This window comes from Eutrema salsugineum, unplaced genomic scaffold (genome assembly GCF_000478725.1).
Source record: "Eutrema salsugineum unplaced genomic scaffold, Eutsalg1_0 scaffold_1, whole genome shotgun sequence".
In the NCBI taxonomy this organism is placed as follows: Eukaryota; Viridiplantae; Streptophyta; class Magnoliopsida; order Brassicales; family Brassicaceae; genus Eutrema; species Eutrema salsugineum.
The window spans coordinates 6628401-6656333 of record NW_006256909.1 but is presented as its reverse complement, the minus strand read 5'-3'; the positions used below and the strand labels follow the sequence as shown (position 1 = coordinate 6656333).

The 27933-nt window shown below is 38.9% G+C and overlaps 7 protein-coding genes across 14 annotated transcripts; 5 read left to right on the top strand and 2 right to left on the bottom strand.

The window, feature by feature from the left end:
* Positions 1–30: 30 nt before the first annotated feature.
* On the top strand, positions 31–7155 carry LOC18030723 (alpha-glucan water dikinase 2). 3 transcript variants are annotated; one of them, XM_006413366.2, is made up of 31 exons: positions 31–207; positions 280–389; positions 469–532; positions 621–712; positions 796–946; positions 1057–1371; positions 1468–1578; positions 1663–1761; positions 1868–2002; positions 2082–2170; positions 2275–2409; positions 2507–2669; positions 2765–2854; positions 3017–3202; positions 3371–3430; positions 3542–3586; positions 3682–3741; positions 3821–3973; positions 4077–4160; positions 4267–4443; positions 4536–4642; positions 4778–4991; positions 5091–5194; positions 5279–5408; positions 5483–5608; positions 5761–5871; positions 5954–6046; positions 6117–6290; positions 6374–6466; positions 6562–6677; positions 6771–7155. In XM_006413366.2, exons 1-31 carry the CDS (start codon positions 154–156, stop codon positions 6973–6975), a joined length of 3846 nt encoding a protein of 1281 aa, XP_006413429.1. In that variant the 5' UTR covers positions 31–153; the 3' UTR covers positions 6976–7155. The 3 variants fall into 3 exon arrangements, with proteins under 3 accessions (XP_006413429.1, XP_024005079.1, XP_024005080.1); XM_024149311.1 differs by having other exon boundaries at positions 5276–5408; XM_024149312.1 differs by lacking the exons at positions 6117–6290; positions 6374–6466; positions 6562–6677; positions 6771–7155 and having other exon boundaries at positions 5276–5408; positions 5954–6085.
* Positions 7156–7503: 348 nt separating this feature from the next.
* Positions 7504–9941, top strand: LOC18030722 (protein CLT2, chloroplastic). The gene is made up of 10 exons (XM_006413365.2): positions 7504–7901; positions 7991–8136; positions 8224–8261; positions 8368–8483; positions 8624–8723; positions 8829–8864; positions 8979–9029; positions 9203–9326; positions 9413–9538; positions 9632–9941. Exons 1-10 carry the CDS (start codon positions 7504–7506, stop codon positions 9787–9789), a joined length of 1293 nt encoding a protein of 430 aa, XP_006413428.1. The 3' UTR covers positions 9790–9941.
* A 584-nt stretch (positions 9942–10525) lies between these two features.
* Positions 10526–12970, top strand: LOC18030721 (GATA transcription factor 25). 2 transcript variants are annotated; one of them, XM_006413364.2, is made up of 8 exons: positions 10526–10685; positions 10816–11133; positions 11216–11302; positions 11392–11525; positions 12106–12213; positions 12319–12424; positions 12551–12610; positions 12684–12970. In XM_006413364.2, the coding sequence occupies exons 2-8, from the start codon at positions 10822–10824 to the stop codon at positions 12804–12806; spliced, it is 930 nt and encodes a 309-aa protein (XP_006413427.1). In that variant the 5' UTR covers positions 10526–10685; positions 10816–10821; the 3' UTR covers positions 12807–12970. The 2 variants fall into 2 exon arrangements, with proteins under 2 accessions (XP_006413427.1, XP_006413426.1); XM_006413363.2 differs by lacking the exon at positions 10526–10685 and having other exon boundaries at positions 10700–11133.
* Positions 12971–13148: 178 nt separating this feature from the next.
* Positions 13149–14780, bottom strand: LOC18030720 (thioredoxin-like 4, chloroplastic). The gene is made up of 4 exons (XM_006413362.2): positions 14648–14780; positions 13682–14183; positions 13521–13574; positions 13149–13443 (listed from the first exon to the last, which is right to left on the bottom strand). Exons 2-4 carry the CDS (start codon positions 14141–14143, stop codon positions 13318–13320), a joined length of 642 nt encoding a protein of 213 aa, XP_006413425.1. The 5' UTR covers positions 14144–14183; positions 14648–14780; the 3' UTR covers positions 13149–13317.
* Positions 14781–16677: 1897 nt separating this feature from the next.
* Positions 16678–21637, top strand: LOC18030719 (serine/threonine-protein kinase CTR1). 2 transcript variants are annotated; one of them, XM_006413360.2, is made up of 15 exons: positions 16678–17881; positions 17964–18262; positions 18377–18521; positions 18654–18769; positions 19129–19337; positions 19422–19841; positions 19941–19981; positions 20111–20179; positions 20282–20382; positions 20510–20594; positions 20680–20778; positions 20879–20947; positions 21046–21177; positions 21266–21460; positions 21535–21637. In XM_006413360.2, the coding sequence occupies exons 1-15, from the start codon at positions 17027–17029 to the stop codon at positions 21553–21555; spliced, it is 2856 nt and encodes a 951-aa protein (XP_006413423.2). In that variant the 5' UTR covers positions 16678–17026; the 3' UTR covers positions 21556–21637. The 2 variants fall into 2 exon arrangements, 1 of the variants encoding a protein (XP_006413423.2); XR_002896853.1 differs by lacking the exons at positions 21266–21460; positions 21535–21637 and having other exon boundaries at positions 20506–20594; positions 21046–21148.
* Positions 21638–21858: 221 nt separating this feature from the next.
* On the bottom strand, positions 21859–25634 carry LOC18030718 (geranylgeranyl transferase type-2 subunit alpha 1). Its single transcript, XM_006413359.2, has 9 exons — positions 25589–25634; positions 25296–25468; positions 25017–25179; positions 24555–24715; positions 24364–24468; positions 23168–23926; positions 22913–23090; positions 22586–22757; positions 21859–22481 (listed from the first exon to the last, which is right to left on the bottom strand). Exons 2-9 carry the CDS (start codon positions 25409–25411, stop codon positions 22096–22098), a joined length of 2040 nt encoding a protein of 679 aa, XP_006413422.1. The 5' UTR covers positions 25412–25468; positions 25589–25634; the 3' UTR covers positions 21859–22095.
* A 165-nt stretch (positions 25635–25799) lies between these two features.
* LOC18030717 (protein SICKLE) lies at positions 25800–27834 on the top strand. Of its 4 annotated transcripts, none has more exons than XM_024149621.1 (3): positions 25800–25862; positions 26055–26384; positions 26964–27616. In XM_024149621.1, the coding sequence occupies exons 2-3, from the start codon at positions 26084–26086 to the stop codon at positions 27614–27616; spliced, it is 954 nt and encodes a 317-aa protein (XP_024005389.1). In that variant the 5' UTR covers positions 25800–25862; positions 26055–26083. The 4 variants fall into 4 exon arrangements, with proteins under 4 accessions (XP_024005389.1, XP_006413421.1, XP_024005390.1 ...); XM_006413358.2 differs by having other exon boundaries at positions 25809–25895; positions 26964–27834; XM_024149622.1 differs by having other exon boundaries at positions 25809–25895; positions 26071–26384.
* The last annotated feature ends 99 nt before the right edge of the window (positions 27835–27933 follow it).

The window sequence follows — 27933 nt, the reverse complement described above, 5'->3', positions numbered from 1 at the left end:
AGTCTTTGCTTTTCTAAAATTCTCTCTTGTGTTGTACCTGAGTAATTGATACTTCTTTACAAAATATGCCTTTTTGATGCAGGAAGCTAGTTTGTGTATTTCTTGAAGTGCTTTTAGAGATCTTGTTACGTTTCCTTCGTGAATAGCTCTGCCATGGCAACATCTAAATCCCATCAATTCCAGCTAGTCGAAGGGATGGAGCTTCAGGTCTGTTGTTTCCTCTGTCTTCCTGGAATTTACAATATCGGATTTTGGACTTAAACCTTGGTGTCGATTTAGATCACTGTCACTGGGTTGCCAAATGGGAGCAGTGTAAGGGCTGAGTTTCACCTCAAGAATTGCACTCGAATATGGATTCTTCATTGGGGTTGTATTTACCAAGGAAATAAGTGAGTGATGATCTTTAAGATATAGAAACAATAATACTTCAAAGATCTTTATGTTTTTGACTTGTGTTATCTGCTGCAGCTACTGGTTTGTCCCATCCGAACATTCCCCGAAGCAAGGTGCATTGCAGACTCCCTTTGTGAAGGTCTACACAACACTTTCGTCTCTTGTTTATCTATAAGTTTTTTCTACAAGTCAGTTTTTTTCTGAAGCGTGCTTGTTCACAATTGCAGAGTGGGAATGATTATGTAGTGATCCTTGAGTTGCGTGATCCGAGAGTACGTGCAGTTGAATTTGTGCTGAAAGATGGTAACCGTAACAGATGGTGCGTACCTTCTTTCCTTACTTTCTTTGAGCCATACTTGCGAGAAATGAACGGGGGCCTTGAATCCTAATGGATATTTACAGGTTGAAACAGCACACTGGAAATTTCCGTGTTGAGATTCCTTGGAACGAGCTGCATGCTATTCATCGGATACCAAAGAATCTGATAGAAAGCAGAGCATATAAGATATGGGACCGGAAAGGCCGACCACAAAACTCTGCACGAGAACAACAGGTGAAATGTGGTCCATCTAATATCCACTGATCTGCTCATTACTCATCTCTGTGTTCTATGAGTTATAAATGCGGTTATGTCTCACTTTTCTTGCATGTGTTTCATTATAGATAGACTATGACAATGCAATAAGAGAGCTCCAAGCTGAGTTGGCTAGAGGAATGTCTTTAGACGAACTTCAGGCTAACTCTACGTTAAGAGTTGAGAAAGAAGTAACCAGTGAGCCTAATCAAACAATGAAGTTGCATCCACCATCACATCGCCGGAAGCATGATGTTCAGAAATGGTTACAGAAATATGCAGAACCAACCACCAAAACTGGAAGTGTGAAAAGTTCAGCACTTGTAAATCTCTTGAAGAGATCTGTAGGCCAAGAAAATATAGTTTCAGAGAGAAGCTTTCATATCAGAAATTACGAAATCGCGGTTTGCAATACAATTAGTTGATACAGCCATTTTCATTATTGGTAGTTTTTGAATAACCTCTCGATAATAAATGGGTCTATGTGTTTTGTTTATTAGGTTCTCCAGATATATGTTAAGGGCGATTGTCGCTTATGGGTTGCCACAAACATGGCAGGTCCAACAGTTCTTCACTGGGGAGTGGCAAAGTCTTCTGCAGGAGAGTGGTTGGTAAGATGTTCGTGCTTCTGTATTAAATATTCCTTATCACAATATTTTCAATAAGAGACTGATTTTTATATAACTCTAAATTAGACGCCACCACCTGATGTGTTGCCTGAGAAGTCAAAAATTGTTCACGGAGCATGTCAAACACATTTTACTGATATGTCAAGCAGAGAACACTCTTATCAGGTGCAGTGAATATTTTTACAGAGACCACCGTATTTTGTTATGATGTACTTGTATTCTAAGATGTCTTTATTTCTACTAACACATTCATATTTTTATTTTGGAAAAGTTTGTTGATATAAATTTCAAACGAAGCGGTTTTGTTGGTATCCAATTTGTGATATGGTCTGGAGGCTACTGGGTAAACAATAATGGAGCCAACTTCGCTGTAAACCTGAAATCATCAGACAGTACCAGTGGTAAAGTGAGTTCAGTGTGTGTAGTCCTTACACCATCAGTGTTTATCAATATGTTTCACTTTTAAACATGTTTATTCTCCTCAGCTTGACGTGGATGGAAAGTATATTCTCAAATGGTTGCTTGATGAAATATCTGAGCGAGAGAAAGAAGCTGAGAAATCATTGATGCACAGGTAAGTCAAAATATACTCTGCAAGGTTAAGTGAATGTTTCAATGCAACCTAAGTCTCCGCTCTTAGTAATGTTAGTGAAGTTACTTATAAGCATAGCTTGGCAGGTTCAATATCGCAACAGAGTTGACAGAGCGTTGTAAGGATGAAGGAGAAGGTGGATGTATTGGTATAATGGTCTGGATGAAATTCATGGCCACTAGATATCTCACCTGGAACAAGAACTATAACGTTAAACCCAGGTTGATCTATTGTTTCTTTGGTTACTATAATCTTTTTACTTTTTCTTTCTTCTTTTGATCAGACCTTTTATATATGCCTTCAAAAAAATTTCCGCAGGGAAATTAGTGAAGCACTAGAAAGATTCACCAATTTGATGGAGAAAATATATCTGCAGCAACCAAATAAGAGAGAAATTGTGAGACTAATAATGGCACTTGTGGGTCGTGGAGGTCAAGGTGATGTTGGGCAGAGAATCCGTGATGAAATCCTTGTGATTCAGGTATATAGTTCAACATCTTTATGCAGAATATATAAAATTTTAGTAATCTCGTTAAGAGCAGTTTCTTTTCACCTTTTTGTTATATAATTTGTTAGAGAAACAACCACTGCAAATCTGGAATGATGGAAGAGTGGCACCAAAAGTTGCACAACAACAGTAGCGCAGATGATGTGATAATTTGCGAGGTATATATATGACTAAAGATCCTTCCATTTGATGATTAGTAAATCAGAAATAACAACTCGGATATAGTTTAGACTCCATCCTACTATATTCAAAAAGCAACTAACTAGTTCAACAGTTTTAGTTTTTACCTGCATCTGATGAGTATTATTCTTCTGCCATAGGCTCTCTTAAACTATGTGAGATCTGACTTTAGGATCGATGCCTACTGGCAAACACTAAAGGCCAATGGTCTCACAAAAGAAAGGCTTGCAAGTTATGACCGCCCCATTTTATCAGAGCCTCGTTTCAGAAGTGATGCTAAAGAAGGACTCATCCGTGACCTTACAATGTACTTGAAAACATTAAAGGTACCTATAGTAATCCCACCTCTACTTTCTTCTGCTACAACTTGCAGACTTTTTCTTTGCCTGATCCATCTGGCCTCTATACGATTATGATTGCTTCGCAATTTACATTCTCGACTTGCTCTATCCTGAGTTTCTAACTAAACAAACTATTTGTACCTTTCTCTGCAGGTAGTTCATTCAGGTGCAGACCTTGAGTCTGCTATTGATATGTTCCTTTCTCCATCTCAGGTAATATAGCTCATGTTTAAAACGTTCAGTTTCATTTTCTGGGACATGGTATCATCAATAACCATAGCTTCGTTAATAGTAATACCTCATTCTTTCATTTTCCTTTTTCAGGGTCATAATGTCTTTGCTGCCAATGGTTTATCTCCGAAATTGCAGGCACACTTTCCTCATGATATCTTGTCAGTACATATATTTGTCACTGTGTTATAAAAAAAATGCCTAACAGATCGGCCATTTCTATGGTTTGGTAGGATCTACTGAATTTGGTTAAGAGGCTTGCTCGCGAAGAGAACGCTGACCCCCTAATAGAGGTTCTAATAGCTTATCTTCTTTCTGTAGCTTAGTGTTGGACCTTATGCTTGTTTTCCAAAATTTATTTTACTTCTGCAGAAGTTAGTAGATGCTCGCATTGAGCTACACCCTGCACTAAGAGCACCTCGTACAAGAGCAAAAGATTTACTGTTTCTGGACATTGCACTGGAGTCGTGCTTCAAAACAACAATAGAGAAGAGACTCATCTCTTTAAACTTCAATAACCCACCGGTGATTTTTTTTTTCTCTCTCTCTCTCTCTAATTTGAAAGTATTAGTCTTTACACCTACGAGTGTAGTATGATTTGATCTGCTTTTGGCACTTCTTGGAACAGGATATTATATTTGTCATCAGCGTGGTGCTTGAGAATCTGTGTTTATCTACATTTAACAATGCGGAAATTATCTTCTGTACAAAGGCATGTTTATATCTCTCCCCACTCTTTCGCTTCATTTCTCTTTCAAAGTTTTAGTGTCAGTACTCTTATACGAATATCTCGTTTTGTGCTTCTCTTTCGCGTTCAGGATTGGTACCGTGTCAGCGAGACTTACAGAGCTCCTGATGTTCAGTGGGCATTACAAACAAAAGCGGTTCTTGACCGTTTACAACTAGTTCTTGCTGATAGATGTCAGCATTATTTAAGATTGATACAGCCTAGTGCAAGATATCTTGGTCAACTGTTACGTGTTGACAAGCATGGGGTATTTTACAATTTAACTGCAGCCTCTTCTTTATGCAATAAGTTTTGAGATTTGATATGTTTATTCATTTGGGTTTCTTGTTATTTTTTCAGATTGATGTTTTCACTGAAGAGGTTGTAAGAGCAGGACCAGGAGCTGTTCTATCAACTCTTGTTAACAGATTTGATCCTTGTCTCAGGAAAATCGCGAATTTAGGCTGGTAAGATACGTTTTACCATGAGTTTGAGCTAAAAAAATCTCAGCTATGATTCAGAGTTATTCCATGTAGAAGGTGATTACTGAATCATATATTGTTTTTTTCTGCTCAAAACCAAAATGGTTTATGGTTGAGCAGTTGGCAGGTTATCAGCTCGGCTGATGCATATGGGTTTTTGGTTTGTGTGAATGAGTTAATTTTAGTTCAGAATAAAGTCTACACGAAGCCAACTGTAATTATTGCAAGTAAAGTCACAGGAGAAGAGGAGATCCCTGATGGTGTTGTTGCTGTTCTGACTCCTTGTATGATTGATGTCTTGTCTCATGTCTCTATTAGAGCAAGAAACAGCAAGGCATGTAGTTATTGTCTGCTTCAGTATATATATATCATCAAACTATTCTGCAGAAAGAAAATAAAAACCGCTTCTCATCCTAAGTATTTTCTGATGCAGATATGCTTTGCTACATGCTTCGATCAGAATGTTCTCAGGAATCTGAAGTCCAAGGAAGGGAGAGCAATATCTATTCATACAAAGTCCACTGGTTTAGTTATCAGGTAATCAAACTCTTATGTTTTTCACTGTTCTTGACGGTAAGAGAATGATTTTCTAAAATACCTATGACATTATATCACTAGCAGCGATTGCAGCAACTCTGATGTCCCTGTTCGTCATATTTATATTTCTTCTGTTCCACGGGGAGTGATCTCCAAGGGGAAGAAGTTTTTTGGCAACTATATGATTTCATCTAAGGAATTCACTGATGAAAGGGTACGTAAAAACAAGTTTCCAATTTTCAGAATACCATTTGGATTTTCTTTTCACTGAGATTTTATTTTTTTCAGGTTGGTTCAAAATCATGTAATATAAAATTTCTACGAGAGAGAGTTCCATCATGGATCAAGATACCTACCTCCGTCGCACTTCCGTTTGGAACATTTGAGTATGCACTTTCAGATGATTCCAATAAGGTATATGGTTAAAAAAAAAAAATCATATATATTGCCTTATCTTTGCCTCTTTTCCGAAAGTATTTCAAAACAACCGATATATATCATATGATCAAAGATACAACTCCTCATTGAGTTTCTTAAATCTCTTTGATGGATCCATCTCTTTTCAGGATGTAGCACGCAAGATTTCTGTCCTTAAAGATTCTCTTAACAGAGGAGAAATGACCAAACTCAAGGCGATTCAAGAAGCTGTTTTACAAATGAGCGCTCCAATGGCTCTGGTAATAACTGTGCGTATAATTGTTTTTTCTTTCTCTCTGTTCGTGTTTTATTTGTATCACATGTTTTGAACTCTTTTGGTAGAGAAATGAACTGATCCACAAATTGAGAAGTGAAAGATTGCCGTATCTCGGAGATGAAGCAGGCTGGAACAAATCTTGGACTGCAATCAAGAAGGTAAAGAAAATCTCTTTGAATTAAGATTTGTGTTTGTGAAAGGAACCAAATGCTTTCCTGATCTTCATAGGTCTGGGCTTCAAAGTGGAACGAGAGAGCTTATGTAAGTTGCAAAAAAACTAAGCTTGATCATGATGCCGTCTGCATGGCGGTGCTGATTCAAGAAGTCATATGTGGCGATTATGCTTTCGTCATTCACACAAACAATCCTGTCTCTGGTGACTCCTCTGAAATATACACAGAGGTAAATTAAGAAACTTGTTCGAGTTTTCTGTTGCTAATTCGAGTATTGCGTCCAAGTTTATCACAAGAAACTGCGTCTCTCAGATTGTGAAAGGTTTGGGAGAGACCTTGGTTGGAGCATATCCGGGACGAGCAATGAGCTTCATCACCAAGAAAACAAACCTCAAATCTCCAATCGTAAGAAACAAAACAGATTGTATCTTATCTCTTTAACTTCAGTTATAAGTTAAAATAGACTTTGAACAGAGTGAGTTGTAATTTGGGATGTGCAGGTGATCAACTACCCAAGTAAGAGGATAGGTCTGTATTCTAAACTCTCAATCATATTCCGATCAGATTCAAACAACGAGGATCTTGAAGGCTACGCAGGCGCTGGACTTTACGACAGGTTAGGTTCTGTTTTCCTCTGTTTCTTGTCTTTTCTTTTTGCTTTGGAATTGGTTTTTCACTTAAAAAAATTGAAACGTTTATAAAAGTGCAGTGTGATGATGGATGAAGCGGAGGAAGTAGTGGTGGATTACTCAAGGGAACAGTTAATAGTGGACAAAGCCTTTCAAGTGCGTCTCTTCTCGGCCATTGCAGAAGCTGGAAATGTGATTGAAACACTCTATGGTTGTCCTCAGGACATCGAAGGTGTTGTCAAAGGTGGCAATATTTACGTTGTTCAAGCTAGACCCCAACTTTAAGCTCATACTATCTCTTCTTTTCTTCTTGTTTTCCCCATTTTCACCCTATCTATTTCTATACCATTCCCTAGTTTTCAAACAAATCTTATAATACAGAGTTTATGTTGCTTATTACAGAGTTTCCTCGAAGTGTTTTCGAGGAGATTTTTTTACGACTTCCTCACCAGTACATGGTTCGAATACCATATCAATTCAGTGTAGTTTTGTTACCAAACCGTATCGCAGTATATCGAATGAATCTTGAATCTTGAAAAAAAAACTAAGGACCTACAATTGCAAAGTAAACAAGTTATTACCAAAGATATATATAAAACAGTAGTATGTTTTGTTTCAATAGTATGTCTTCGTATTCGGGAGGATATGAATCCAATTTGAAGGTTTAAAGTGTTAAATTTTCTAAATTGAAGGTTTAAAGTGTTAAGTTTTCTAATTTGAAGGTTTAAAGTGTAAGTGAAATACTCTGAAGGGTTTAGTTGCCACTTTAAAGGTTTTTTTTATGCGACTTTTCCGAAGTATATTCAGTAGCTAATGGATTCCGTTCTCATGGCTACACGAATCAGATGCCTTCATGCGTCGACATCGTCCTCCGCTGTTCCCGCGGAATTCCGTTCGCCGGCGATACACCATTTCTGTTGCATTCGCGCACGGTTGTTTTCCTACCGATCGGCGACTATGACCATGTCCGGGAGACGGTCCGATTTGAAATCCCGCTTCCCGGTGACTCGGAAAATCACTTCTCCGATGAGACGTGTCTTTTCCGTCAGTGCTTCGACGGAGCATTCCTCTTTCCCTTCTAATCGGAAACTTATCGTGGTTAACTCCGTCGTCGTCATATCCTTAGCTCTAGCTAATCGCGTGCTGTACAAACTCGCTTTGGTTCCCATGAAACAGTACCCTTTTTTCCTAGCTCAGCTCAACACTTTCGGGTACTTTAAACGAATTTGGTTTCGACGAAAAATTGGGAAGTGAATGAGCTCAGCTTAATATTAATTGAATGGTTTTTTCTTTGTGGCAGCTACGTCTTGATTTATTTCTCAATTCTCTATACGAGGTGTCGTCTAGGCATTGTGACCGGTGAAATGATGAGTATACCCAAATGGAGATTCGCAATCATCGGTTTTCTGGAAGCTCTTGGAGTTGCCACTGGCATGGCTGCTGCAGGTATCTCTTTATGGATGGAAAACTTTTACATATTTGTAAGGTTACATATTATCAACTATTATCAAGTGATTGGTCTCTCTGTTGCAGCAATGCTTCCTGGACCAGTTATACCGATTTTGAATCAGGTCTTTTTGGTTTAATTCTCATAGCGGGTGTTGAACGCTTTCAATGTCTACTATTACTTTGAACCACATGCCTGCTTACAGTTTTGAATCCCACAATGTTTGGCAGACATATTTGGTGTGGCAGCTGCTTTTTGCTACTCTTATTCTGGGCAGGAGGTTTTTGCTCAGCCAAATTGCTGGTTGCTTGCTTGTGTCTGTGGGCGTTGTGGTCGCCGTTTCAAGGTACTGTTCTCTTCTTCCAAAGTTGTTACTTTTATTCTTCTGGAAGCTTGATCTTGCGGTACAGAAATGTGCGTGTAACCGTGGCATGTGATAGTGTTAATTTTCATTTTCTGCAAATGCTGACTGTAACTCATCTGCAGTGGATCTGGTGCAGATCATACGCTATCTGGAATCGGTTTGCTATGGCCTGCTGTAATGGTTGCATCTGCTGCTTTTCAAGCTGGTGCATCTATCATAAAGGTAAAGGCCGCTTCTTTCTCTTGCGAGTTGTGAACTTTTGTTTTGTATTTTTCTTTTGCAGTCCTGCCAGGAACCTAAGTTGATAAGTGCTTTGTCTGTTAACAGGAATTTGTTTTCAATGATGCTGCAAAGCGTCTTAAGGTATCTAGCGCATAGTCATATTCATCTTCCTTCTGAAAGCGTATCCCCTGCATCAAAATGGAATGCTTTTCGTTCGTAACTTTGCTGATCTCTGGGCATAATGCAACAATGCAGGGAAAGTCACTGGATATATTTGTGGTGAATTCATTTGGATCTGGATTTCAGGTATCAACTACAATATGGCAGCTAAAAAAATCATTACGCTAACGTAAAACAATGCATATCCATTACCTGAAGACTTTGTGCAGAACATTTGAAAGCTTCTTGTTGCACCTTTCCTCTGTTTTTCTGTTATTCTATCTATTTCCTACTTGAGACTAGTTCTTGTGCTTGTGCAGGCTCTTTTTGTGTTCCTGTTGTTGCCTTTTCTCTCAAACTTGAAAGGCATTCCATTTGCCAGCCTCCTTTCGTATCTAAAAGATGGTGCCGGCTGTTTCTTCAACACTGGAGCTAAGATTTCTGGTTAGAGACCGTTCTTTCCTCTCTAAAACTTGTGTGTTTTGTTTATACGCTGCACAATCTGTTTGTGATCAATTTGAGCATTTCAGGCTGCGATGGTGCCCCTATCCTCCCACTGCTCTATATAGCTACCAATCTCGCTTTCAATATCTCATTGCTCCATCTGGTGAAAATTTCTTCAGCCATTGTTTCCTCTCTGACCATGATGCTCGCAGGTCCTTTTTTCTATCTCTACATGAAAAGCCTCTTCAGTGTTACCAAATATCTTAAACCCACAATCAGTTTATGAGATACTTTTGGTGTTGCAGTGCCATTATCGGTGTACATAATGTCAAAACCATTGCCATATCTACCGGGAGGTACAAGCTTGAGCTCAAATTTCGTGATGGGATGTATTGTACTAGTTCTAGGTCTTCTTCTCTACAACATTCCCACCACTCCAACTAAGCAAGACACTAAGACCTAATACACACACACACACTTTCTATCTCTGTCCATTGACCAATTCTCTTTCCACAAATATGCATATCAGATACCTCTGATTTTAAAACCGCGTGAGAACTGGTTCTTACAAGAAGGAAAAATGAATGTGAAAATTAACACAAATTTCATATTCCAGTAGTCATTTGCTACTCTTAACTCGTTCCACTATTATTATTGGAAAAAGAACAAATAGTTACAAGAGCAAGAATCTGTCATACTACACGTCTCAACTAAAATAAAATGTTTTGTATGCCACCAACAAAGAAACGGTAATTCATTATGGCAATATATACAAAAGAATTCTTCACAAAAACATACACTAAAAAAAAATTATAGTACAAACTACAGCTAAGTTTTCGAGTTTTGCTAACCATGTGGTCGAACATGGTGAAATTTACAGTTGGACTTAAACTTGAGTTTCGGTCAGGTTAGAATGTTGAGTTTGGATCAAGTTTGTTTTTTGGATTTGGTTTAGTTCTACATTTCATTTTAGTTACTCTGATAACAATTAACAATTTAACACTGATATACAGTTCGAATCATGTAATTTGAACCATATTTTTGCCTTTTTTCCAAAAAAAAGGAGAAAAAAATTCAGGATCTTTTAGAATATAATTAAGGAATTCTGCCGACAAAACAAAGAAAAAAGGAATTTCCTTTGAATAAAAATAAATAGATGAGCCGTATTGGGGCTTTATGAGTAATCGAACGGGCCTAAAGGTAAACTGGTAAATCCCAGTGAGCAGAGTCGTCGGGTCGTCTCGGAAGCTGCTGCGATTTTTTACCAAAAGTCACCGTTTTTACCGCCGGTGAATTTCCACGACGGCCAATCTCCCACCTCCACAAGCGCCGATCACCATCTCTCTCCCTCTCTCCTCTGTATTGCACTTGTTCATTGTCAACTATTTCCTTCCTCTCTTGCACTTAGGGTTTCGGCTTCCTTTGTTCTCTCCATCTCTTTGCTCTTTTGTCATTCAATCAATGTGAAAAGCTGTCCTCTTTTTGGCAGTTTCCGATGTTTAGTCGCCATTCCCAACCGGAGATTATCCCCAATCAGATTGGTAGCAGCTCTGCTCCCGCTGCAGAAGACCATGTCTCTGCCTCCGCTACCTCCGGTCACATTCCTTACGACGATATGGACGAAATCCCTCATCCCAACTCCGTCTATGCTGCCTCCGATTTGCTTCCCGATGGTTCTCAATTGGTGCCTCACCACCGATCCGAGGGCTCCGAATTACTTGGTTGCCGCCCGCCGGAGAGAGCCAATCAGCTTACGATCTCGTTTCGTGGTCAGGTTTACGTTTTCGATGCTGTTGGTCCTGACAAGGTACTCTTAACTTTGACCCCTTTTGTTGCTTCTTCAAAATTCTCGAGGATACTAAGCACTTTTGGTGAAATCGATTCCGTAGGTCGATGCTGTGTTGTCGCTATTGGGTGCTTCTACTGAGCTGTCTTCTGGGCAGCAGGTGATGGAAGTAGCTCAGCAGAATCATTTGGTAAATTTTGCTTGTTGTTCTTCGTTCAAATTCTTGCCCTTTTTGGTCTTTCGATTCCATCTTTTTTACAATTTGGTTCTTGTTTTTAGCCTGCTGTAGAATACCAGAACCGCTGTAGCCATCCGCAACGGGCACAATCCTTGGATAGGTTTCGGAAGAAGAGGAATGCTAGATGTTTCGAGAAGAAAGTTAGATATGGTGTTCGCCAAGAAGTGGCGTTAAGGTCAGGGGATTTAATTCGCTTGTTTTACTTGTTATCATCATTCTAGATTGTGGTGCTATACCTCCGAATAGCTCTTGAGTTTTTTACCAATTTGATGCCCAAGGCTGTTTACATTCCCACATTGGTTAGCAGAGAAACTTAGTATTATGCTAGCTTTTGTTGTAATTTGGGATCTTCACAAATTCTAGCTTGACTAGTGTTTATAAATGTCACATTTGTCTGTCAGGAAATTTGGATTATATAATGGTTACTCCTTTGAAGAAGCTGGACGTATTTCGTTCACCTTTTCTGGGATCAATAACGTAGTATTCTTATATAGCTAAGCTGGAAAGTTTCTTTTTTTTTGCTCTCAATGCTCCGGTTTGTTAGATACTTCCTCATATTTGTGTGCTATGGGTTAAAAGAAAGCCTGCTCCTATTCAGGTGTCCATGGTTTAATATAATGTATGAGAATATGTTTGTAGCTGAGCAGGATAGAACTGAGCTGTGTTTAGTACGATAATTAGCTTTAAAGGGAGTAATGAACATGTCTATATCATCAACAAGAGTGATAGGATTTGTCACCTTTTCTACAATGCAGAATGGCACGTAACAAAGGTCAATTCACCTCTGCAAAGATGACCGATGGGGCCTACAACTCGGGCACAGACCAAGATTCTGCACAAGAAGAGAGCCATCCAGAAATATCGTGCGTTTTTGCCTCTGCCACTTAACTGCTTCTGCGATTCCTGTTCTACACTAATCTGCAAAATATTTCTTGCTCTGGCTTAAAACGTGAGTGTATCTTATGTAGGTGTACTCATTGCGGCATTAGTTCCAAATGTACACCAATGATGCGGCGTGGCCCTTCAGGCCCCAGAACTCTCTGCAATGCGTGTGGACTCTTTTGGACTAACAGGGTGCGTATGAATCTCTACCAAATAAATGTGTTTTGGACTACTCATTCTTTTTCCACATAGATTGATATTTTCACTGTTCTGGTATAGTCAAGTGTTTGACGTTTCAAAGTTGTCCAATTCTTGTAGGGTACATTGAGGGATCTCTCCAAGAAAACAGAAGAGAATCAGATGCTAATAACAAAACCTGTAAGTTCTTATCCCTGTGTGTTTCTGGTTGGTTTACACGTAAAGGCAAAGCTTCATCCATTGCTTAATGTAGGGCGAAGGTGGGAATGATGCCGATGCTAACAACTCGAAATCTGAACCTGCAACTGTCGAAGAGCACACTGCCTTGGTCTCTCTTGCTAATGGAGATGGATCTAATCTGTTAGGTAATCACTAAATACTGTGATAAGAATCAGAAGATAGAAATCCTTGTAGAATCAGTTGCTTTTCTCTATGTATTATAGAAACCATCTGTAACCGAACCTCAAATCAAATACCATATCAGATGTCTTATGGTTTCAAAAGTCTGATAATAGGAATAGTGTGCACTGTGTTTATAACCATATCCAAGAATTTTCAAAGTGGACGCCTTTAATTTATGGCCAAACTTGAAGCTCAAGAAGAGGAAAAGTTAAAAATGAAAAAAATTCATCGTATATATAGTTTCAATTAAAAAAAATAAAAAAGAGCCCTGAGAAAAATTGATATGCCGGTTATGAAGAGTTAAACGCAACAAAAGAGATGAAAACATTTTGCGTCTGTCTTATTCAGTATGAATATGATACCTTGCAAAGGATCAAGGCATTTAGGCATCTTTACAACAAGTTTGGGGATTGCTCCCGCTGTTCAATATACTAGTTACATCACTGTCTATGATTTTGGGGAAGATAACCAAAAATGCGGTTTAATCAAGATGTGCTTGGAGATTCAGAGGAAGTATATTTGAGAATAGAAGCGTCAATCCTCTCCTTGTCTCTAGTTGCAAATGCTTCCAAGAGAAGTCCGTTTTTGTAGAAGTGGAAGAGAGGAACCGACTGTAGATAGACGACTGTATTAAAATCAAAGTCTTCTTCGTTATATCGCAAAAAATTGCAAAGAGGGATTTGATTACCTTGACACGGAGCCTTTCAGCGACTTCAGATTGTTCATCATATTCATCTATCACCTGCAAAATCAGTTGGTGAAATCTTAACCAAGAAGATAGATAATGTAACAATATCAACAATGTCAAAGATCATAACTACAAGGAATGTTTGTATCATAATAACTAACATTATGCTTAAGGAAGATAACGGGAGCTTCTTGGTCACCAGATTGCTTGCAGAGCTTTGAGAAGCCCTGCTCAATGTATTTACAGCTCCCACAAGAAGGACGATAAAAATCAACCACAACCAAAGAATTAGTTTCTTTCGCTTTCTCAAGGACTCTAAGGAGTTCATCATCTGTCTTGAACTCAGTGACACACTCAACCGGACATACATCTTCTTCTTCTTCTTCATTTTCGCCACTTAAACCCGCTTGGATTTCCTGACCTAAGCATTTCGCTGTTTCATGTTGAAGCCTGCAACTAATTTTGTTTATACTCATGGATGATGTAGAAGAAGAAGCAGCTCTTAGAAACGACAATCTGACGACTCCATTGCTGCGCAAGATCCATCTAGGAATTGCACTCGATTTAACCAATCCGTTGCCAAATCTTAGGTACTCCGAGTGAAGAATGTTCTGCTTCTGCATTGAGCAATGGATGGATTTGATTCTCCTCGCCACAGAAAAACTAAAAGAAGAAGCATATTAGAGATAACAGAATCCAGAGAGAAAAATGTGTTCTGTTTTTACTTTTGAGAATGTAAAGGAGTTTGTAAACAAAGTCACTAAATAAGAGTAATCAGGAATTCGCAAGTACATACATTGAACCGGACATAACTGGTGACTAAACCAGTTCTATAACTCAATACACATGTTAATAAACAACACACATTGATTGGATATCTCGCATTGTATTGTGAAATAATATTCCAAGTTTCTACAACAGTTAAAAGAAAGGACATAGAAAAGAGATAAAGAAATCTGGAAACTTAAACAGTGATTGGATCAGTTAGTGGGCGTCCCATAGAGATGATGAAACAATTAGGCAACCCAAAAAACAAAACAAAAAAGAACACAGAAGCTCTGAAGATACCTGGATTGTGGGCATTTCATATTAGAGATGAGAAAGAAATATTTATGTTGGATTCGTACCTGTGTCAGAGTTCAGAGAAGAACTGGCTTTGAGATTCAGAGAAGCAAAGTAAGTCAAGGACGGGGAAACACTTTGGACATGGGAAAACTAGAATCGTCGTCATCCGCACAATCTGGCATCTTTCTTTCTATCCACACAGACAAGGACAAGAGAACCCAGCGATTATGGTCGTCATGGGCCTTTTCCTTAGTGGGTTTGGGTTACACTCAACAAGTCCTAGTACTTATCCAACATGAATGTAAAAAGCATTTTACTTTCTTGATGCATTGCCTTAATTAATAAAATTTTACTCTTAAATCGATCGTTAATCCTCTACGCTTGGTCGTCGAACATTTTAGCCAAACGATGAATTTGGTGAATTAATGGTCTGATGAATCTGAACTGGTTCAGTGTATATATAGTTTCGATTCATCATGATCAGATCGCATAACGGCTTTTGCTTTTCATCACTTGCGTAGCTGCTGCAAAACCTGAGGCGTAAAGGAAAACTCCTCTCATCAAAGTTGATACTTAATTTTGAATGTATGCATATGCATATGCATTGTCCAATTCAAATTCCGTTAATACTTAATTGAGAATGTGTTCATGATCATATGCATGCACCATATACCAAAACCACGTGCAATACAAAGCTCGGCCGGGGACCACTAATTAGATTATCCTACTAATAACAGTAATATGAAACATAACAAATCTCTATATTATTAATACACAAACCAGAAACCACACAAAAAATTGTATCGAATAAAGAGAACCGTCCAACCAGCTATGGTAATTAAAATATGATAGCTTTTTTTGGGGCCAATAATATAGACCTTATAGTTATAATAAAATTTATTAGATAGTTTATGATAGAATTTAAGATGAGATTATTCGAGAAGGTGTCGCTTTAAGTGCCTCGATCCCTCGTGACGACTCCTTGCCTTTTAAATTTCTTCTTTTTAGTTTGTTCAACCAATGTAAACGATCGAGAGACCACGAATAAATTAATGGTTTATCTGTTTCAGTATCGAAGAGGTCCATGCATGTATTATTATTTTGAAAGGATAAAAAAATGTATGTATTATACTATTAGTTATCCTTTTATGTAGTTGTTATATATATTTTGTTCAACTGAGATTAGTGTCTGAGTCACGAGTTAAATCTGAAGGCTTCACCAAACCTAAGACTAAAGGTATCAAAACGGATACACAATCTTGTGAATCAAGACCTGTCTTATTATTATTAGTGTATAAAATTGTTGTGCTAGCGTTTTACAAGTTAAAAGTAAGTCTACTAATAGTAAAATGATTATTTTCAAAATGTGTTTGATGTTGAGTTTTATTTTTTCTGTAATAGAAAGATATATTTTAACGTAGGTACTTTATACAATTTGCAACTTTGTGTCACAAACAAAATTGAAGCTTTTTAAAAAAAAATTAAGATTCAGAAAAAGAGATTGATATGATATCTTTGTAATTTAAGTAAGAAATTAAAAAGAACTTAATTAAAAAACCTCATATATTACACAGTTTCTTATCTTACAGTACATATATACATATTTTTTTGGGGTTAGAAGGACACTGGAATCCCATGCATTTTCAGTACTTACAGGAAACAAATAAATATATAAATTTCTTAAATAATTTTTTCTTCCTGATTTGTGTTTTTTTCTCGTTACTCAATTCATTTTAGTCATTACTACGTAGCTTTGACCAAAAAAGGAAGTCATCCATACCCCCATGGCCATGGTCCATACCTTATAAAGTAAAAAAAACCGCGCATCATGAGAGCAAACATTGCATGAGTAGGATGATAGTCCATGTGTCATCATCTTATTGCAGGAAGAGTATACGTGTAAGCTCGTCACATTAAAGTTTCTCCTTCCTTCTTCTTCCCTCGATCCAATGTCTTTTACAGACTTTTTTTTAATTGGCCATTTCATTTTATTTTTCTATAATAAAAATTCAAATATTTTATTCCCTATTTGCTTCCTTCTTTTCCTTCTTCTTCCTTCTTTTCCTCTTCTTGCAATCTCAACACCTGTGACACTTGTTGATCCTAAACAAAACCCTCCTTCTTATTATCAATACCGAATCCACCGTAAATTTTCATTTTCTCCATTGATTTGTTTAGTCAACTCTCTCCGTTCCTTTCTTCTTCTTCTATTTCCGGTGGTTGATGATTGATAATCTAAACGAAAGAGGAAGATAACGGAGCAAACACTCTCTCTCTCCAATCTCTGACGACGAATTCAAACTTGAGACTTTTCCTCTTGATCATCATCTCTGTTTGTTTTATTTTTTTTCCTGGATTCAATGACGGGATATGGTTAAACGACTCATTTCCGGTTCTTTCGATCTGTAGATTTTGCAAAAGTTTGAGTTTTTCAACAAAAAATGCCTCACCGGACCACATACTTCTTTCCCCGGCAGTTCCCGGATCGTGGGTTCGATCCGTTTTCGCATAAAAATGACCACGACAAGAAATCGGCGTCCAACGTCGTCGTCGGAGAGAGTTTTGGGTTTGAGAGTAATAAACCCAATGGCGTCGAAGATCCGAACAAGGATAAGGATCAGATTGTGTTCTCGTCTTCTTCTATGCTCTCTAAAAGCTCCGCCGTCTCAGATCTCTTGACCGGCGTTGATGATCGGAAGTCGTCATCGGAGAAGAAGCATCAGCAGCAGCTTGCGGCTTTCTACGAGTGGCTGGCGGAGAAGAAAGCCACTCTCTCTCGGTCTTCGTCTACGACCGGACGCGTGAGACCCACGCGCCTCTCTATCTCCAGCGACGCCGATGAGGAGAGGGAGCTTCTGTTGTCGCCGGCTGATCCTCCTCCTGCTTCGCCGTGTTCCGTAATCGCGGCGTCGTCTTCTTCTTCCGCACGGGCGGTCAACATGAACGAGCGGAACATTGACCGCAGCTTCGACAGGGAGGTCTCGCTTCCACGAATGTCGAGCGAGAGCAGCTTCGCCGGAAGTTTCTTCTCCGGGACGACGGTGGACGGAAATTTCTCTAATTTCTCTAGTCATACAGAAGCAAGGGAGACCTCGACCACCACACGTGTCTCCGTGACCAAGGAGGAACGAGAAGTTGAGGCTAGGGAAGAGGGCAAAGAGCAAAGCTTAGCGCAAAAGTCAAGAGAAGGCTATTACTTGCAGGTCACGTTAGCGAGGAGGCTAACTTCTCAAGCAAACCAAGCCGGTGATTCTGTTCATATACAGAGCACAGACACTGTCTCCTACCGTTTCTGGGTGTGAATTTTTATATTCCTTATAACTTTTGACTCAATTCTATAGGTTAGAGATTAAGGTCGAATATTGATTTTTTTTTCAGGTAAGCGGTTGTTTATCATACAGTGACAAGATATCAGATGGGTTTTACAGCATATTAGGGATGGATCCATATCTTTGGTTGATGTGTAACGATTCTGAGGAAGGAAAACGACTTCCATCTCTTTTGTTACTAAAGGAGACTGAGCCGAGGGATACATCAATGGAAGTGGTTTTGATAGACAGACGTGAGGACTCTCGTCTTAAAGAAATGGAGGACAAGGCACATGAGCTGTATTGTGCTTCAGACAACATGTTAGTGCTTGTGGAGCAACTTGGCAGACTTGTTGCTGTTTCTATGGGGTATACAACTTTTTGTTCTTTTTTCTATTTTCTATGTGATTTAGTTTCGCAACACCAACTTCATAGTTGTGCATGTATATATATGTGTGTGTGCTGAGGTTGTGGAGCTTTTAGGGGGAATTTCCAGGTCGAGCGTGGTGATCTCCAGAAGCGATGGAAACTTATTAGCAATAGACTCAAGGAGTTTCGGAAATGTATTATTCTTCCTATAGGTAGTCTAACGATGGGGCTCTGCAGGCATCGTGCCATTCTGTTCAAGGTGAGCCATGAACTTACATAGGAGTAGAGAAAGCTAGACATATATTTGTTATAATACATCTATTAAGGTTAAGCCGTATATATTTGTCAATGGTATTGGATACTGACTGACTTGCTCGTCTTGAATATGCAGAAATTGGCTGATTACATAGGTTTACCATGTCGGATAGCTAGAGGTTGCAGGTACTGTAAAGAGAACCACCAATCTTCTTGCCTTGTCAAGATCGACGATGACAGGAAGCTTTCAAGGTTTAAGCCTCCCCATTGCCTTTTTTTGTTTCCCTTTCTATCTACTTAACTACAGCTAGATTAGATTGCTCAGTTGGTTTTAGATAAGTAGACTCTCTGGACGTTAGCAAAACACTTTTTAGTGCCTCCACTTGTGCACTTTCAGTTATGGTTTCTAGGAAGCTCTTACTGCTTCTACTGAAAACAGTTAAGAATTCTTTATGTTTTTACTAACAGATGAGTCTTCTTGTGTATGAACTGTGATTCTGTGCTTACAAATAGTTTCTAGCTTAAGAGTATATATATCAATGCTGAAATTTAGTTGTTCTGAGCTTATTTTCCACAATCTTGAACATCAGTTGAATACCGTTTCTCAACAGGGAATATGTGGTCGACCTTATCAGGGAACCAGGAAATGTCCATGATCCAGATTCCTCTATCAACGGTAGTATACAATGTCAGATTCCTTCACCTCTTCGGATGAGTCATCTTAAAAGTTTTTCCAGGCCTTGCGTGCGTACTACATCTCCTTGTCAGACTGTAGGGTCAAAGGCTTCTTGCGCTCTTTCTGAAAACATTCAACGTTCAGGTAGGAATAGCTAGCAGAATATGTAATACAATTATATTATACAAAATATGGAAGAAGATTGTCATACACATTGATTTCTTGTAGGGAGTCAAGGCCATGTACACAAAGCAATTGAGTTGCCTGATATTGCAGCGACGATATGTTGTGCTCATGTTGATCAAACCTGCTTCGCTAAGGCATCCTCAATGGTTTCGACCGAATCTGTTCTTCGAGCTCTACCACTTGATGTACCAAAACTTAGTGAAGACAAGATTGCCTCACAAGAAACTTGCAAAGAGGAGACCTTTCTATTAAAAGATCCAATTGACAACAGTGTTATCAAGCAGCCGAAGGGAGATTTATCAGCTGAACCAGAGATAGTCGAATCTGAGACTCGTAAAGATATAAACGTCAGGTTACCTGTTGACGCCATCTCACCATACTTGACTATTGAGCCTTCTTTGGCATCAGATTGGCTGGAGATCTCATGGAATGAATTGCATATCAAAGAGCGTGTGGGTGCTGGTACGTCTTTTCTCTTCCATTATTTTTTTTTTTTGGGTACAAACGTTTTTCAGATGCAAGTAACATAATCTCTTGCAAAATCTTTTCTGTGCTTTTCAGGATCATTTGGAACTGTTCATCGTGCTGAGTGGCATGGATCAGTAGGTTTCAATTTTCTAAAAAAGCTCATCATTTACTGTGTTTTCTTCTTGGAGTAGCTCTCACTCCTCACGTCCTTTGTAATAGTTTTATCAGCCAAGATTCTAATTTCGTTCTTGTATATGGTGAAGGATGTCGCTGTCAAAATTTTGTCTATTCAAGATTTCCATGATGACCAATTCAGAGAATTTCTCAGAGAGGTATGTAAGCAAGCGGATGTATCTCTTTTGAATAAATAACTAACTCCATGTGATAACTTTGAAGCCTCTCTGAATCTCTCATCTCTGTGATTTCAATTAAAGGTTGCAATAATGAAACGTGTGCGTCACCCAAATGTTGTTCTATTCATGGGTGCTGTGACAGAACGACCCCGCTTATCGATAGTAACAGAGTATTTGCCAAGGTAAACCCATGCACATAGTTTTTGTCTTGCTCGGATCAAAGTTTCATAGTTGAGTTACATGATGTTTCATCTTTAAAGGTCTGCATTATCGAGTAGCTTGTGATTCTATCTTCTTTCCTTGAGACAGGGGCAGTCTTTTTCGCCTCATCCATAGGCCAGCTTCAGGGGAGTTGCTAGATCAGAGGAGGAGGCTACGTATGGCATTAGATGTGGTTTGTGGTTTTTCAACTTATGTTAATCCCTTAATATGTCTTTCTGAGTTAAACTTGAAACAACATCTGTGTTTTACTGGAACAGGCCAAGGGGCTCAACTATCTACACTGTCTTAATCCTCCTGTAGTGCATTGGGACCTGAAATCTCCAAATCTACTGGTTGATAAGAACTGGACAGTGAAGGTAATGATCTTCATTAACACAATAAAACTTTTACTAATATGAAGCATCCTGTCGTCTGTTTCTGTAACGTATCAAGCTCGACCTTGCTTCCCTGTCTCAGGTTTGCGATTTTGGACTATCCAGATTCAAGGCAAACACTTTCATACCATCAAAATCTGTTGCAGGAACAGTAAGCTCTTTTAAGATTTAATTACTGCCGACATGTTCTTGTGGACAAAAGTGTTTTAACAAGTGAAACTTCTTCTCTTTGGTCGTCTGTTTTAACAGCCTGAGTGGATGGCTCCAGAGTTTCTTAGAGGGGAGCCCACAAACGAGAAATCAGATGTTTACAGTTTTGGAGTAGTCCTATGGGAGCTGATTACTTTGCAACAGCCTTGGAATGGACTCAGTCCTGCTCAAGTAATTAACACTCTCTCCCTCTCCTTAAAATAACATATGGTTTTCAAAACGTTTTGGTATATATTTTGAGTCTTGGTATGTTGATCAGGTGGTTGGAGCGGTTGCGTTCCAGAACAGGCGGCTTGTAATCCCTCCCAATACATCTCCGGTTTTGGTATCTCTAATGGAAGCTTGCTGGTCAGATGAGCCGGCTCAGCGGCCAGCATTTGGTGGCATAGTGGACACATTGAAGAAGCTACTAAAGTCTCCAGTGCAGCTGATTCAAATGGGTGGAGACAAAGGGGTAATTCCGACTTAATCACTCCCATTCTTTAGTTAAGTTACTTTACTTTTACGGTACTAACAGACACAATGTAGGTGCGAGATGCTTTGAATTAGCTCATGAATTTGATTTTAAAATAGAAAAATCAGTTGAGACGATGCCTTGCCTGGAAGAATGGAAGGCTTTTTTTTTTTTTTCTTTTTGTTTTGCTTTGTATAGTTTATATATATACTTTTGACTTTCAGCATAAAGTTGCAAGACAATGAATAAAATTATGAGATTTGGTTTCTTGCGGTTAGAGATGGTTGCATCTGTTGCAAATTGCAAACCTTCTAAGTTGTATGTCATCAAAAGTTTCTATCGATTTTAAAAAAAAAATGAATGCTGACAAAGGAACAAAGAAAAGAGTGTGTGCTCCCAATTTCCATACAATTCAGTATAAAATCGTTTCATAGAAAATATCGACCCCAGAAGTTAAAATAAAAAAGAAAAAAAAAAATACCAACCCAAACTTGGTAAATTGAGGGTGCAAAGTCATTATACAATCTCATAAACAAGATTGTTGACCAGAAACATATCACAACAACAAAAATCATCAAGAGAATCCAAATTGTTTTTTTTAAGGATTTGATGATCTATAAATAGAGGAAAAAATTTTATCTCCTAAGTTTCTGGCCATCAAGCCATACAAGCTTTGGCACAACCTGGATGACAAAAGAGCTGAACTCGTCCCCTGCAATTACGTTTCCTGCTATATCTAACTGTTTCAGATTCAAATCTCTAAACACGAAATACGCATCCCAGTATTTCGTGACCAAAGTAGGCATCTGTCTTCCAACTTCATCCTGAGTCCACTCTGAATTAGAGAGCGGTGAAGAACAGAGGTACCTTGTTGTGTCCACTGAGTGCTTGCCAATGTGGTTGTGTGAAACATCCAACACCCTCAGCTGTTTCAGATGTCTTAGTGAGTCCAGCGCTGAAAAACTCCGGATTCTGTTGTGACTCAGATTTATGCAAGAGAGAAGTTGCATTGCCTCCAATCCTGTGACGCACATACACCACCATTTAATCACATCTACCACACAGATGCAACAACTGAAACGAGGACATAAGCTTGGAAAACACAGGACATTTTGAGCAACTTACCTTCAGTTGAATGAAGCTCATTGTGACTGAGGTCTAACATTTGGACAAACAGCAACTTCTCGACAGAGCCTATCCGAGATAGTGATAAGTTATTTAGCCGTAGACATACAGCATTGTTCATATCCTTGTATTGAAAGAGGTATCTTGACAAGGATTCAGTGCTTGAAGTCACCTGCATGAACATTATCTTTATGAGTAGTGTGAATGGTGAAATATAACTAAAAAAATCCTATAATACTGTAAATGCGAATACGGAAAAAATTATACAGCTATTCTTAAGAACAGAAGCTCAACTTGTGATTCATAGCTCGAAAGCGGAGTAAGTACCTTGTGGAGTAAAGCTACGCTGTGCTCATCCTTGTAGTACTGATAGTGTGGAGAATCTAGCGCCATCAGATCATTATACAGATCGACGATTTTTTCATAGTGAACACCCTTAACAGCATCACCCGATATCATAGCTTCAGCCTTCAAAAGCCTTGCAAGAGTGAGCTTTCCAATTTTGCTAAAAAGGAAAAAAGAACACAAATTTCAACACTACAATTTCTCTTTCCCATCAAAGCAAGAAAGTAAATAGGATACCTGTCGGACAATGCATGAAATAAGTCAATCTCTTCCGCTAAAGCTTCCTGACGCCATTTTAAATCCATCTGAGTGTTTAATTGATCCAAGGTGACAAGAGAGTTCAAATCCTTCGACTGTGCATCCCAAATATCAAAACCATCCGTCCATGAAACAATGCTTTCTTGGGACTCTTCGACGGTGTCATGAACATGTGCTGTAAAGACGAACTCATAAGGAGCGTTGAAGTTAAATCCTCTGGAAGAAACAATTCCTGGAGAGTTCCCAATTCTGACATTCACTTTGTATTCCTTGCGGAAGGAAGGTTCTGAACTCATATATTTAAGACGAGCAACCCATACACAAGACACTTGAGAGTTTTTTTTTGAAACTGGTTCCCAAACAAGGTCCTCATTTCCTTTTAGTTCAGAATCAATCTTAACAGTAGAAGAGCTTACTCCACCAACATCTTGGTCAAAGTAAAGAATCAGTGGAAAAGAACCCGACTCAAAACAAAAAGTAGGGAGCTTAGACGAAGAGTCATTTAAGCACCCAGCTCCAGACAGATTGATACGGGAACCATGTGAAGGCCATGAAGAAATGAGAAGAGGAGTCTCCACATTAACAGTTTGATCAAGAAGCCAAAGATGATAAAACCACCCACTTTGGTCATCTTCGTCCGTAAAAATAGCATCATGTACAAGTTTATATTCTTCAGGAATCTTTTCATTTGGCATAAACCCGTCAGCCCTTCTAGCAAGCAAACTTGAAAGAAGTACACTGCAGAATTTGAAACAATAAAAAGAGATATATTTTTAGTTGATGGAGCTACTGATTGAGACATGCAAATATGCTCATTTACAGAAAATGTCCTTGGCCATGTTTACTGAATCGAGAAGCTATAGTGTAAGTAGACCTTAGATATTGTCAATAGCCCATAGATTATGGTGGTAGTATCAACTTAATATTTAAGAGGCCAAGTAACCCAGAAGTAATTGTTCCACCAAAGGAAACTTCATATAGTTCATGAGAAAATTATATTCCTCCAATGGATGAACTTCATCTTTGTTCTATTAATTACTTTGATTGAGTCATTTGACTATCAAACTAGTCCACAAAAGCCTCCATTTCTTTAAATACAAACAAAGAAAAGAAAAATTGAAGATGTAAGTCAGCATAGTTGCCGACATCAGATAATTACTAAATAATATGCATACCTACGATTATGCCATGCAGAATAGTTGCTGAAATCGGTACTGATCATATTCTCTGTATACTGCAACTCATCCTGCTCTGATCTATTGGTTAGCTCCACAACAAACCTGAAAAGGAACAACACATGAATATGCAAGCTTGATGGACATGAGCACTGTGCCTCAAAAGAATGTTGCCATTCCATAAATTTCACCTGCGATAGTTCCACGCATGAAAGTTCCTGGAATCCAGCCTCTGGAATTTATCCAAAAGCCGCAACTCATTCCCTATGGAGGAATTCCCTTTACTCAAAACCCACTTTCGATGATGCCAAGCACCATAGGATTTGAAATTCTGCCTCAAAGCACTTTCTACCTGAAAGTAGAACAGAATTCACAGCAATCAATGTGAAACCACTTCCACAAAGAGAAAATCTGACACATATAGCAATCATTTTTCTATGTGAATCAACCCATCTAGTAGTTTAGAATAAGAAATACAAATTTCATATCTCGGAATAGTTGCGGGAAGTCAATCTAGTAAACTCGTGGTAAATGGATGTATGGTTAATGCACAGAAGTATACAACTTGGAACATATAAATTTCCAGATACATTACCATCTACATATAGTCACCGCAGATTTTTTGCTTTCGTTTAATTAGCAGGAAAACTCACCACTACTAGTTCTTCATCGAGAATTGACTTGACCAAGTCTGGATCAGACTCGATTCGGGAAAGTCTATCCTCCACGGCGAGCTTCCGATAGTTCCACGCCGTATACGCCTCCGGATTGATTTCTAAGAGCTTCGTGCTCAATTCAATAGCTTCCTTGGTATAACTAGAAACCAAAAAAAAAAAAAAATCTCAGAACGAACAGATGATTAGTAGACGAACAGCAACTGACCCGATCAGTAAGATTCGGTGAGAAGTGAGAAAAAAAGGAGAAAGTTATACATTTTGTTATGGTGATTGGACATGAACTGAGACTGGAGAGACCGGGGCTTAACGGCTTTAGCAGCGGAGGCTGCTTCCTCCTCTGGTTTGTAAGCTTTCCTTGGACGACCGTGCATTTTTCTCCGATGATAAGAGACGAATGTGAGATAGGCGAGAGTGGGATTCAGCTCAATCTGACAAGAAATTCATAATACAACTAGAAAGCTAAGAAAAACAGACGATCTGGAAAAAAATCGTGATCAAACTCAAGAAATGAACAGAGATGCAGAAAAGGAGAAGAAGAAACAGATCACCTGCGAGGAGCAAGAAGCTGCGATCGATCGAGAACGAAGAATGCGAGACTATATTTTTCGTGCAATTGAGAAAAGGGACGGGTTATATCGGGAATTTTCCGGTCCGGTTTCATAAATTCAAGCACCGTTAACCGGTAAACCGGAGTTAATTGAAAATTACTGTAGAACACGAACTATCTCGTCTGTATTTGTGATTTGTGGCGGCTTTGTCATAATCGTTAATTCAGTTCAGGGTTTTCATTCAACGGCCTCTACTTTTTTGGCGACGAGCAAGGTGAAGATTTTTGGAAAATCGTACCTTTTAAAGGTTCGCTTAACTCTCGATTTCGTAGAAAGGTTGAGAATTTAGGGGTTTAGGGTTACATTGTTGTTGTTGTGTTGATCTTCTTTCCAATTCATAAACTAACTCGAATTTAGCATTTAGGGATTTTGATGGATGATTGCTGAAACTTCCTTATTCTTGTAGTTGATTTGCTTTGAAGGTGCTGAGCCACAATGGAAGATTCAGAGAAGAGAAAACAAATGTTAAAAGCAATGCGCATGGAAGCTGCTGCACAGGACGATGGTTCTACAGGGCCTGAAACCTCTATGAACACAAGTCACCTTTCAAATCCGTTGGCTGAGACATCCACTCACCAGCAAGAATCATATGAAACGCCAAGGTTTGATTATTACACCGACCCGATGTCTGCTTATTCTAGCTTCAAGAGAAACAAGACTCCTAAGCAACAACACATCTCATCTCCTAGTTGTCAAATCAGCCCTCCAGTACCGCCGTTTCCACCGTCTGTTCCAGGTGCTTGTTGTTCTCATATTGTCAGCTTGTTTTTGCTGCAATTTAATGATTCTGTCTTGATTATCATTTTCCCTAGTCCACTGATAAGTCTTCATAAATAAGATAGTCTTCATAAATAAGATAGTCTTCATAAATAAGAATCCATAATACCACATTAACTTAAGTAACTGTGTGTTAGCATGTTAGCTGGTCCTTGGTGAGTATACGTATAGGAATTGAACAGATTCAGGAATAGTCTTTGGTAATTGGTATATCTGTGTTTTGGGAATCCTCTTGGTCTTGGCTTTGGGAGAGTTGGGTAATCTCTTCAAAAAATTTACAGGATATTTTTGTTCTTTGTTAGGCTTTAGTCATGTGTTCTTGATTGTAATTGACAATTCAAGATCAGCTAAGGAAATTTTTTGACACTGCACCTATTAGCTTCAGCTAGCTTAGTTTGATATATCCCTTCATGTTTTCACTTTCTATGAATTGACTGTATTATTATCACTTCACCTGCGGAATTCATTTATCTTCTTGTTGTCTGTCTTGTTACGAATTGTAATCCAGTTCTGATCCTTGCACTATAACTATGAACAGGATCGTTGGGCTGTGACTATCAGGCACATGCCAATCATGCCGGTTTTCAAGGACCTCAGTATGAAGGTGATAATCTGCATACGGTACCTAGAGGAATGGCACCCTCACACAGAGGTTCACCCGTCGCTTGGAATAACAACTTTAGGCCTCCACCAGTTAACCATTTAGGCCCACCTCAATGGGTTCCTCGCCCTTTTCCATTCTCTCAAGAAAGTCCTGATATGGGGAATAATAGATTTAATGGTCGAGGCAGCTACAACTATACCGCCCCACAATATCCCAATTACGGACGACAAAATTCTAACTGGGTTGGAAACACATATCCTAGCTCAGGAAGAGGCAGAGGCCGAGGAGGACGCGGTATAAACACAAGCTTTGGGAGAGATGGAGGAAGAAGACCCATGGAACTAGGTGCAGAACGATTTTACTCCAACTCCATGGCTGAAGATCCATGGAAGTATCTTAAGCCAGTCTTATGGAAGAGCTGCTCAGATGGTGCTAGCAGCAACTCAACAGGTCAAGCCAATTCTGTAGCACCAAAGAAACCTATGATCTCAGAAGCTTCCCACACGCCTAGCAAAAATCAACAGAGCCTTGCTGAGTACCTTGCTGCTTCTCTAGATGAGGCTACGTGCGATGAGCCAAGCAATTGATCAGGAAAATTTGTGCTATAATAGAAAACACCAAATCCAAGCATCTGGAGTACCATCGAATAAATATATACATTTTTTTTTGGCTCCCTTCAGATTCGGTTAAAAAATGACTTTGACCATATTAAGATTCGGTTTACTTTTCTGTTCGGTTATTTCGATTTGGTCATGGATCGAGTTGAATACGTTTGGCTATAAAACAGGTGCACATATTAACTGAAGCAATGGGACATGGACATGTAGCGTGGATGTAATAAAGGGTGTTAGTTGTTGGATCTGATGACTCAACTGTCCAAGCAGAGCTCTTCGTCCAACTACAA

What these genes read in the sequence shown, in the direction of transcription:
- LOC18030723 (XM_024149311.1), top strand. Translation starts at nt 154, where the DNA reads ATGGCAACATCTAAATCCCATCAATTCCAGCTAGTCGAAGGGATGGAG. An exon ending in AACTATAACGTTAAACCCAG is followed by an intron (nt 2,410 to 2,506) that starts GTTGATCTATTG and finishes AAATTTCCGCAG; the next exon opens with GGAAATTAGTGAAGCACTAG. An exon ending in ATGAAATCCTTGTGATTCAG is followed by an intron (nt 2,670 to 2,764) that starts GTATATAGTTCA and finishes ATAATTTGTTAG; the next exon opens with AGAAACAACCACTGCAAATC.
- LOC18030722 (XM_006413365.2), top strand. Translation starts at nt 7,504, where the DNA reads ATGGATTCCGTTCTCATGGCTACACGAATCAGATGCCTTCATGCGTCG. An exon ending in CTGGTGCATCTATCATAAAG is followed by an intron (nt 8,724 to 8,828) that starts GTAAAGGCCGCT and finishes GTCTGTTAACAG; the next exon opens with GAATTTGTTTTCAATGATGC. An exon ending in ATGCTGCAAAGCGTCTTAAG is followed by an intron (nt 8,865 to 8,978) that starts GTATCTAGCGCA and finishes GCAACAATGCAG; the next exon opens with GGAAAGTCACTGGATATATT.
- LOC18030721 (XM_006413364.2), top strand. Translation starts at nt 10,822, where the DNA reads ATGTTTAGTCGCCATTCCCAACCGGAGATTATCCCCAATCAGATTGGT. An exon ending in CGCCAAGAAGTGGCGTTAAG is followed by an intron (nt 11,526 to 12,105) that starts GTCAGGGGATTT and finishes TCTACAATGCAG; the next exon opens with AATGGCACGTAACAAAGGTC. An exon ending in GAGAGCCATCCAGAAATATC is followed by an intron (nt 12,214 to 12,318) that starts GTGCGTTTTTGC and finishes TATCTTATGTAG; the next exon opens with GTGTACTCATTGCGGCATTA.
- LOC18030720 (XM_006413362.2), bottom strand. Translation starts at nt 14,143, where the DNA reads ATGCAGAAGCAGAACATTCTTCACTCGGAGTACCTAAGATTTGGCAAC. An exon ending in TTATCTTCCTTAAGCATAAT is followed by an intron (nt 13,575 to 13,681) that starts GTTAGTTATTAT and finishes CTGATTTTGCAG; the next exon opens with GTGATAGATGAATATGATGA. An exon ending in CTGAAAGGCTCCGTGTCAAG is followed by an intron (nt 13,444 to 13,520) that starts GTAATCAAATCC and finishes GTCTATCTACAG; the next exon opens with TCGGTTCCTCTCTTCCACTT.
- LOC18030719 (XM_006413360.2), top strand. Translation starts at nt 17,027, where the DNA reads ATGCCTCACCGGACCACATACTTCTTTCCCCGGCAGTTCCCGGATCGT. An exon ending in TACGTATGGCATTAGATGTG is followed by an intron (nt 20,595 to 20,679) that starts GTTTGTGGTTTT and finishes TTACTGGAACAG; the next exon opens with GCCAAGGGGCTCAACTATCT. An exon ending in ATAAGAACTGGACAGTGAAG is followed by an intron (nt 20,779 to 20,878) that starts GTAATGATCTTC and finishes TCCCTGTCTCAG; the next exon opens with GTTTGCGATTTTGGACTATC.
- LOC18030718 (XM_006413359.2), bottom strand. Translation starts at nt 25,411, where the DNA reads ATGCACGGTCGTCCAAGGAAAGCTTACAAACCAGAGGAGGAAGCAGCC. An exon ending in TCGATGAAGAACTAGTAGTG is followed by an intron (nt 24,716 to 25,016) that starts GTGAGTTTTCCT and finishes TTCTACTTTCAG; the next exon opens with GTAGAAAGTGCTTTGAGGCA. An exon ending in GCGTAGCTTTACTCCACAAG is followed by an intron (nt 22,758 to 22,912) that starts GTACTTACTCCG and finishes ATGTTCATGCAG; the next exon opens with GTGACTTCAAGCACTGAATC.
- LOC18030717 (XM_006413358.2), top strand. Translation starts at nt 26,084, where the DNA reads ATGGAAGATTCAGAGAAGAGAAAACAAATGTTAAAAGCAATGCGCATG. An exon ending in GTTTCCACCGTCTGTTCCAG is followed by an intron (nt 26,385 to 26,963) that starts GTGCTTGTTGTT and finishes AACTATGAACAG; the next exon opens with GATCGTTGGGCTGTGACTAT.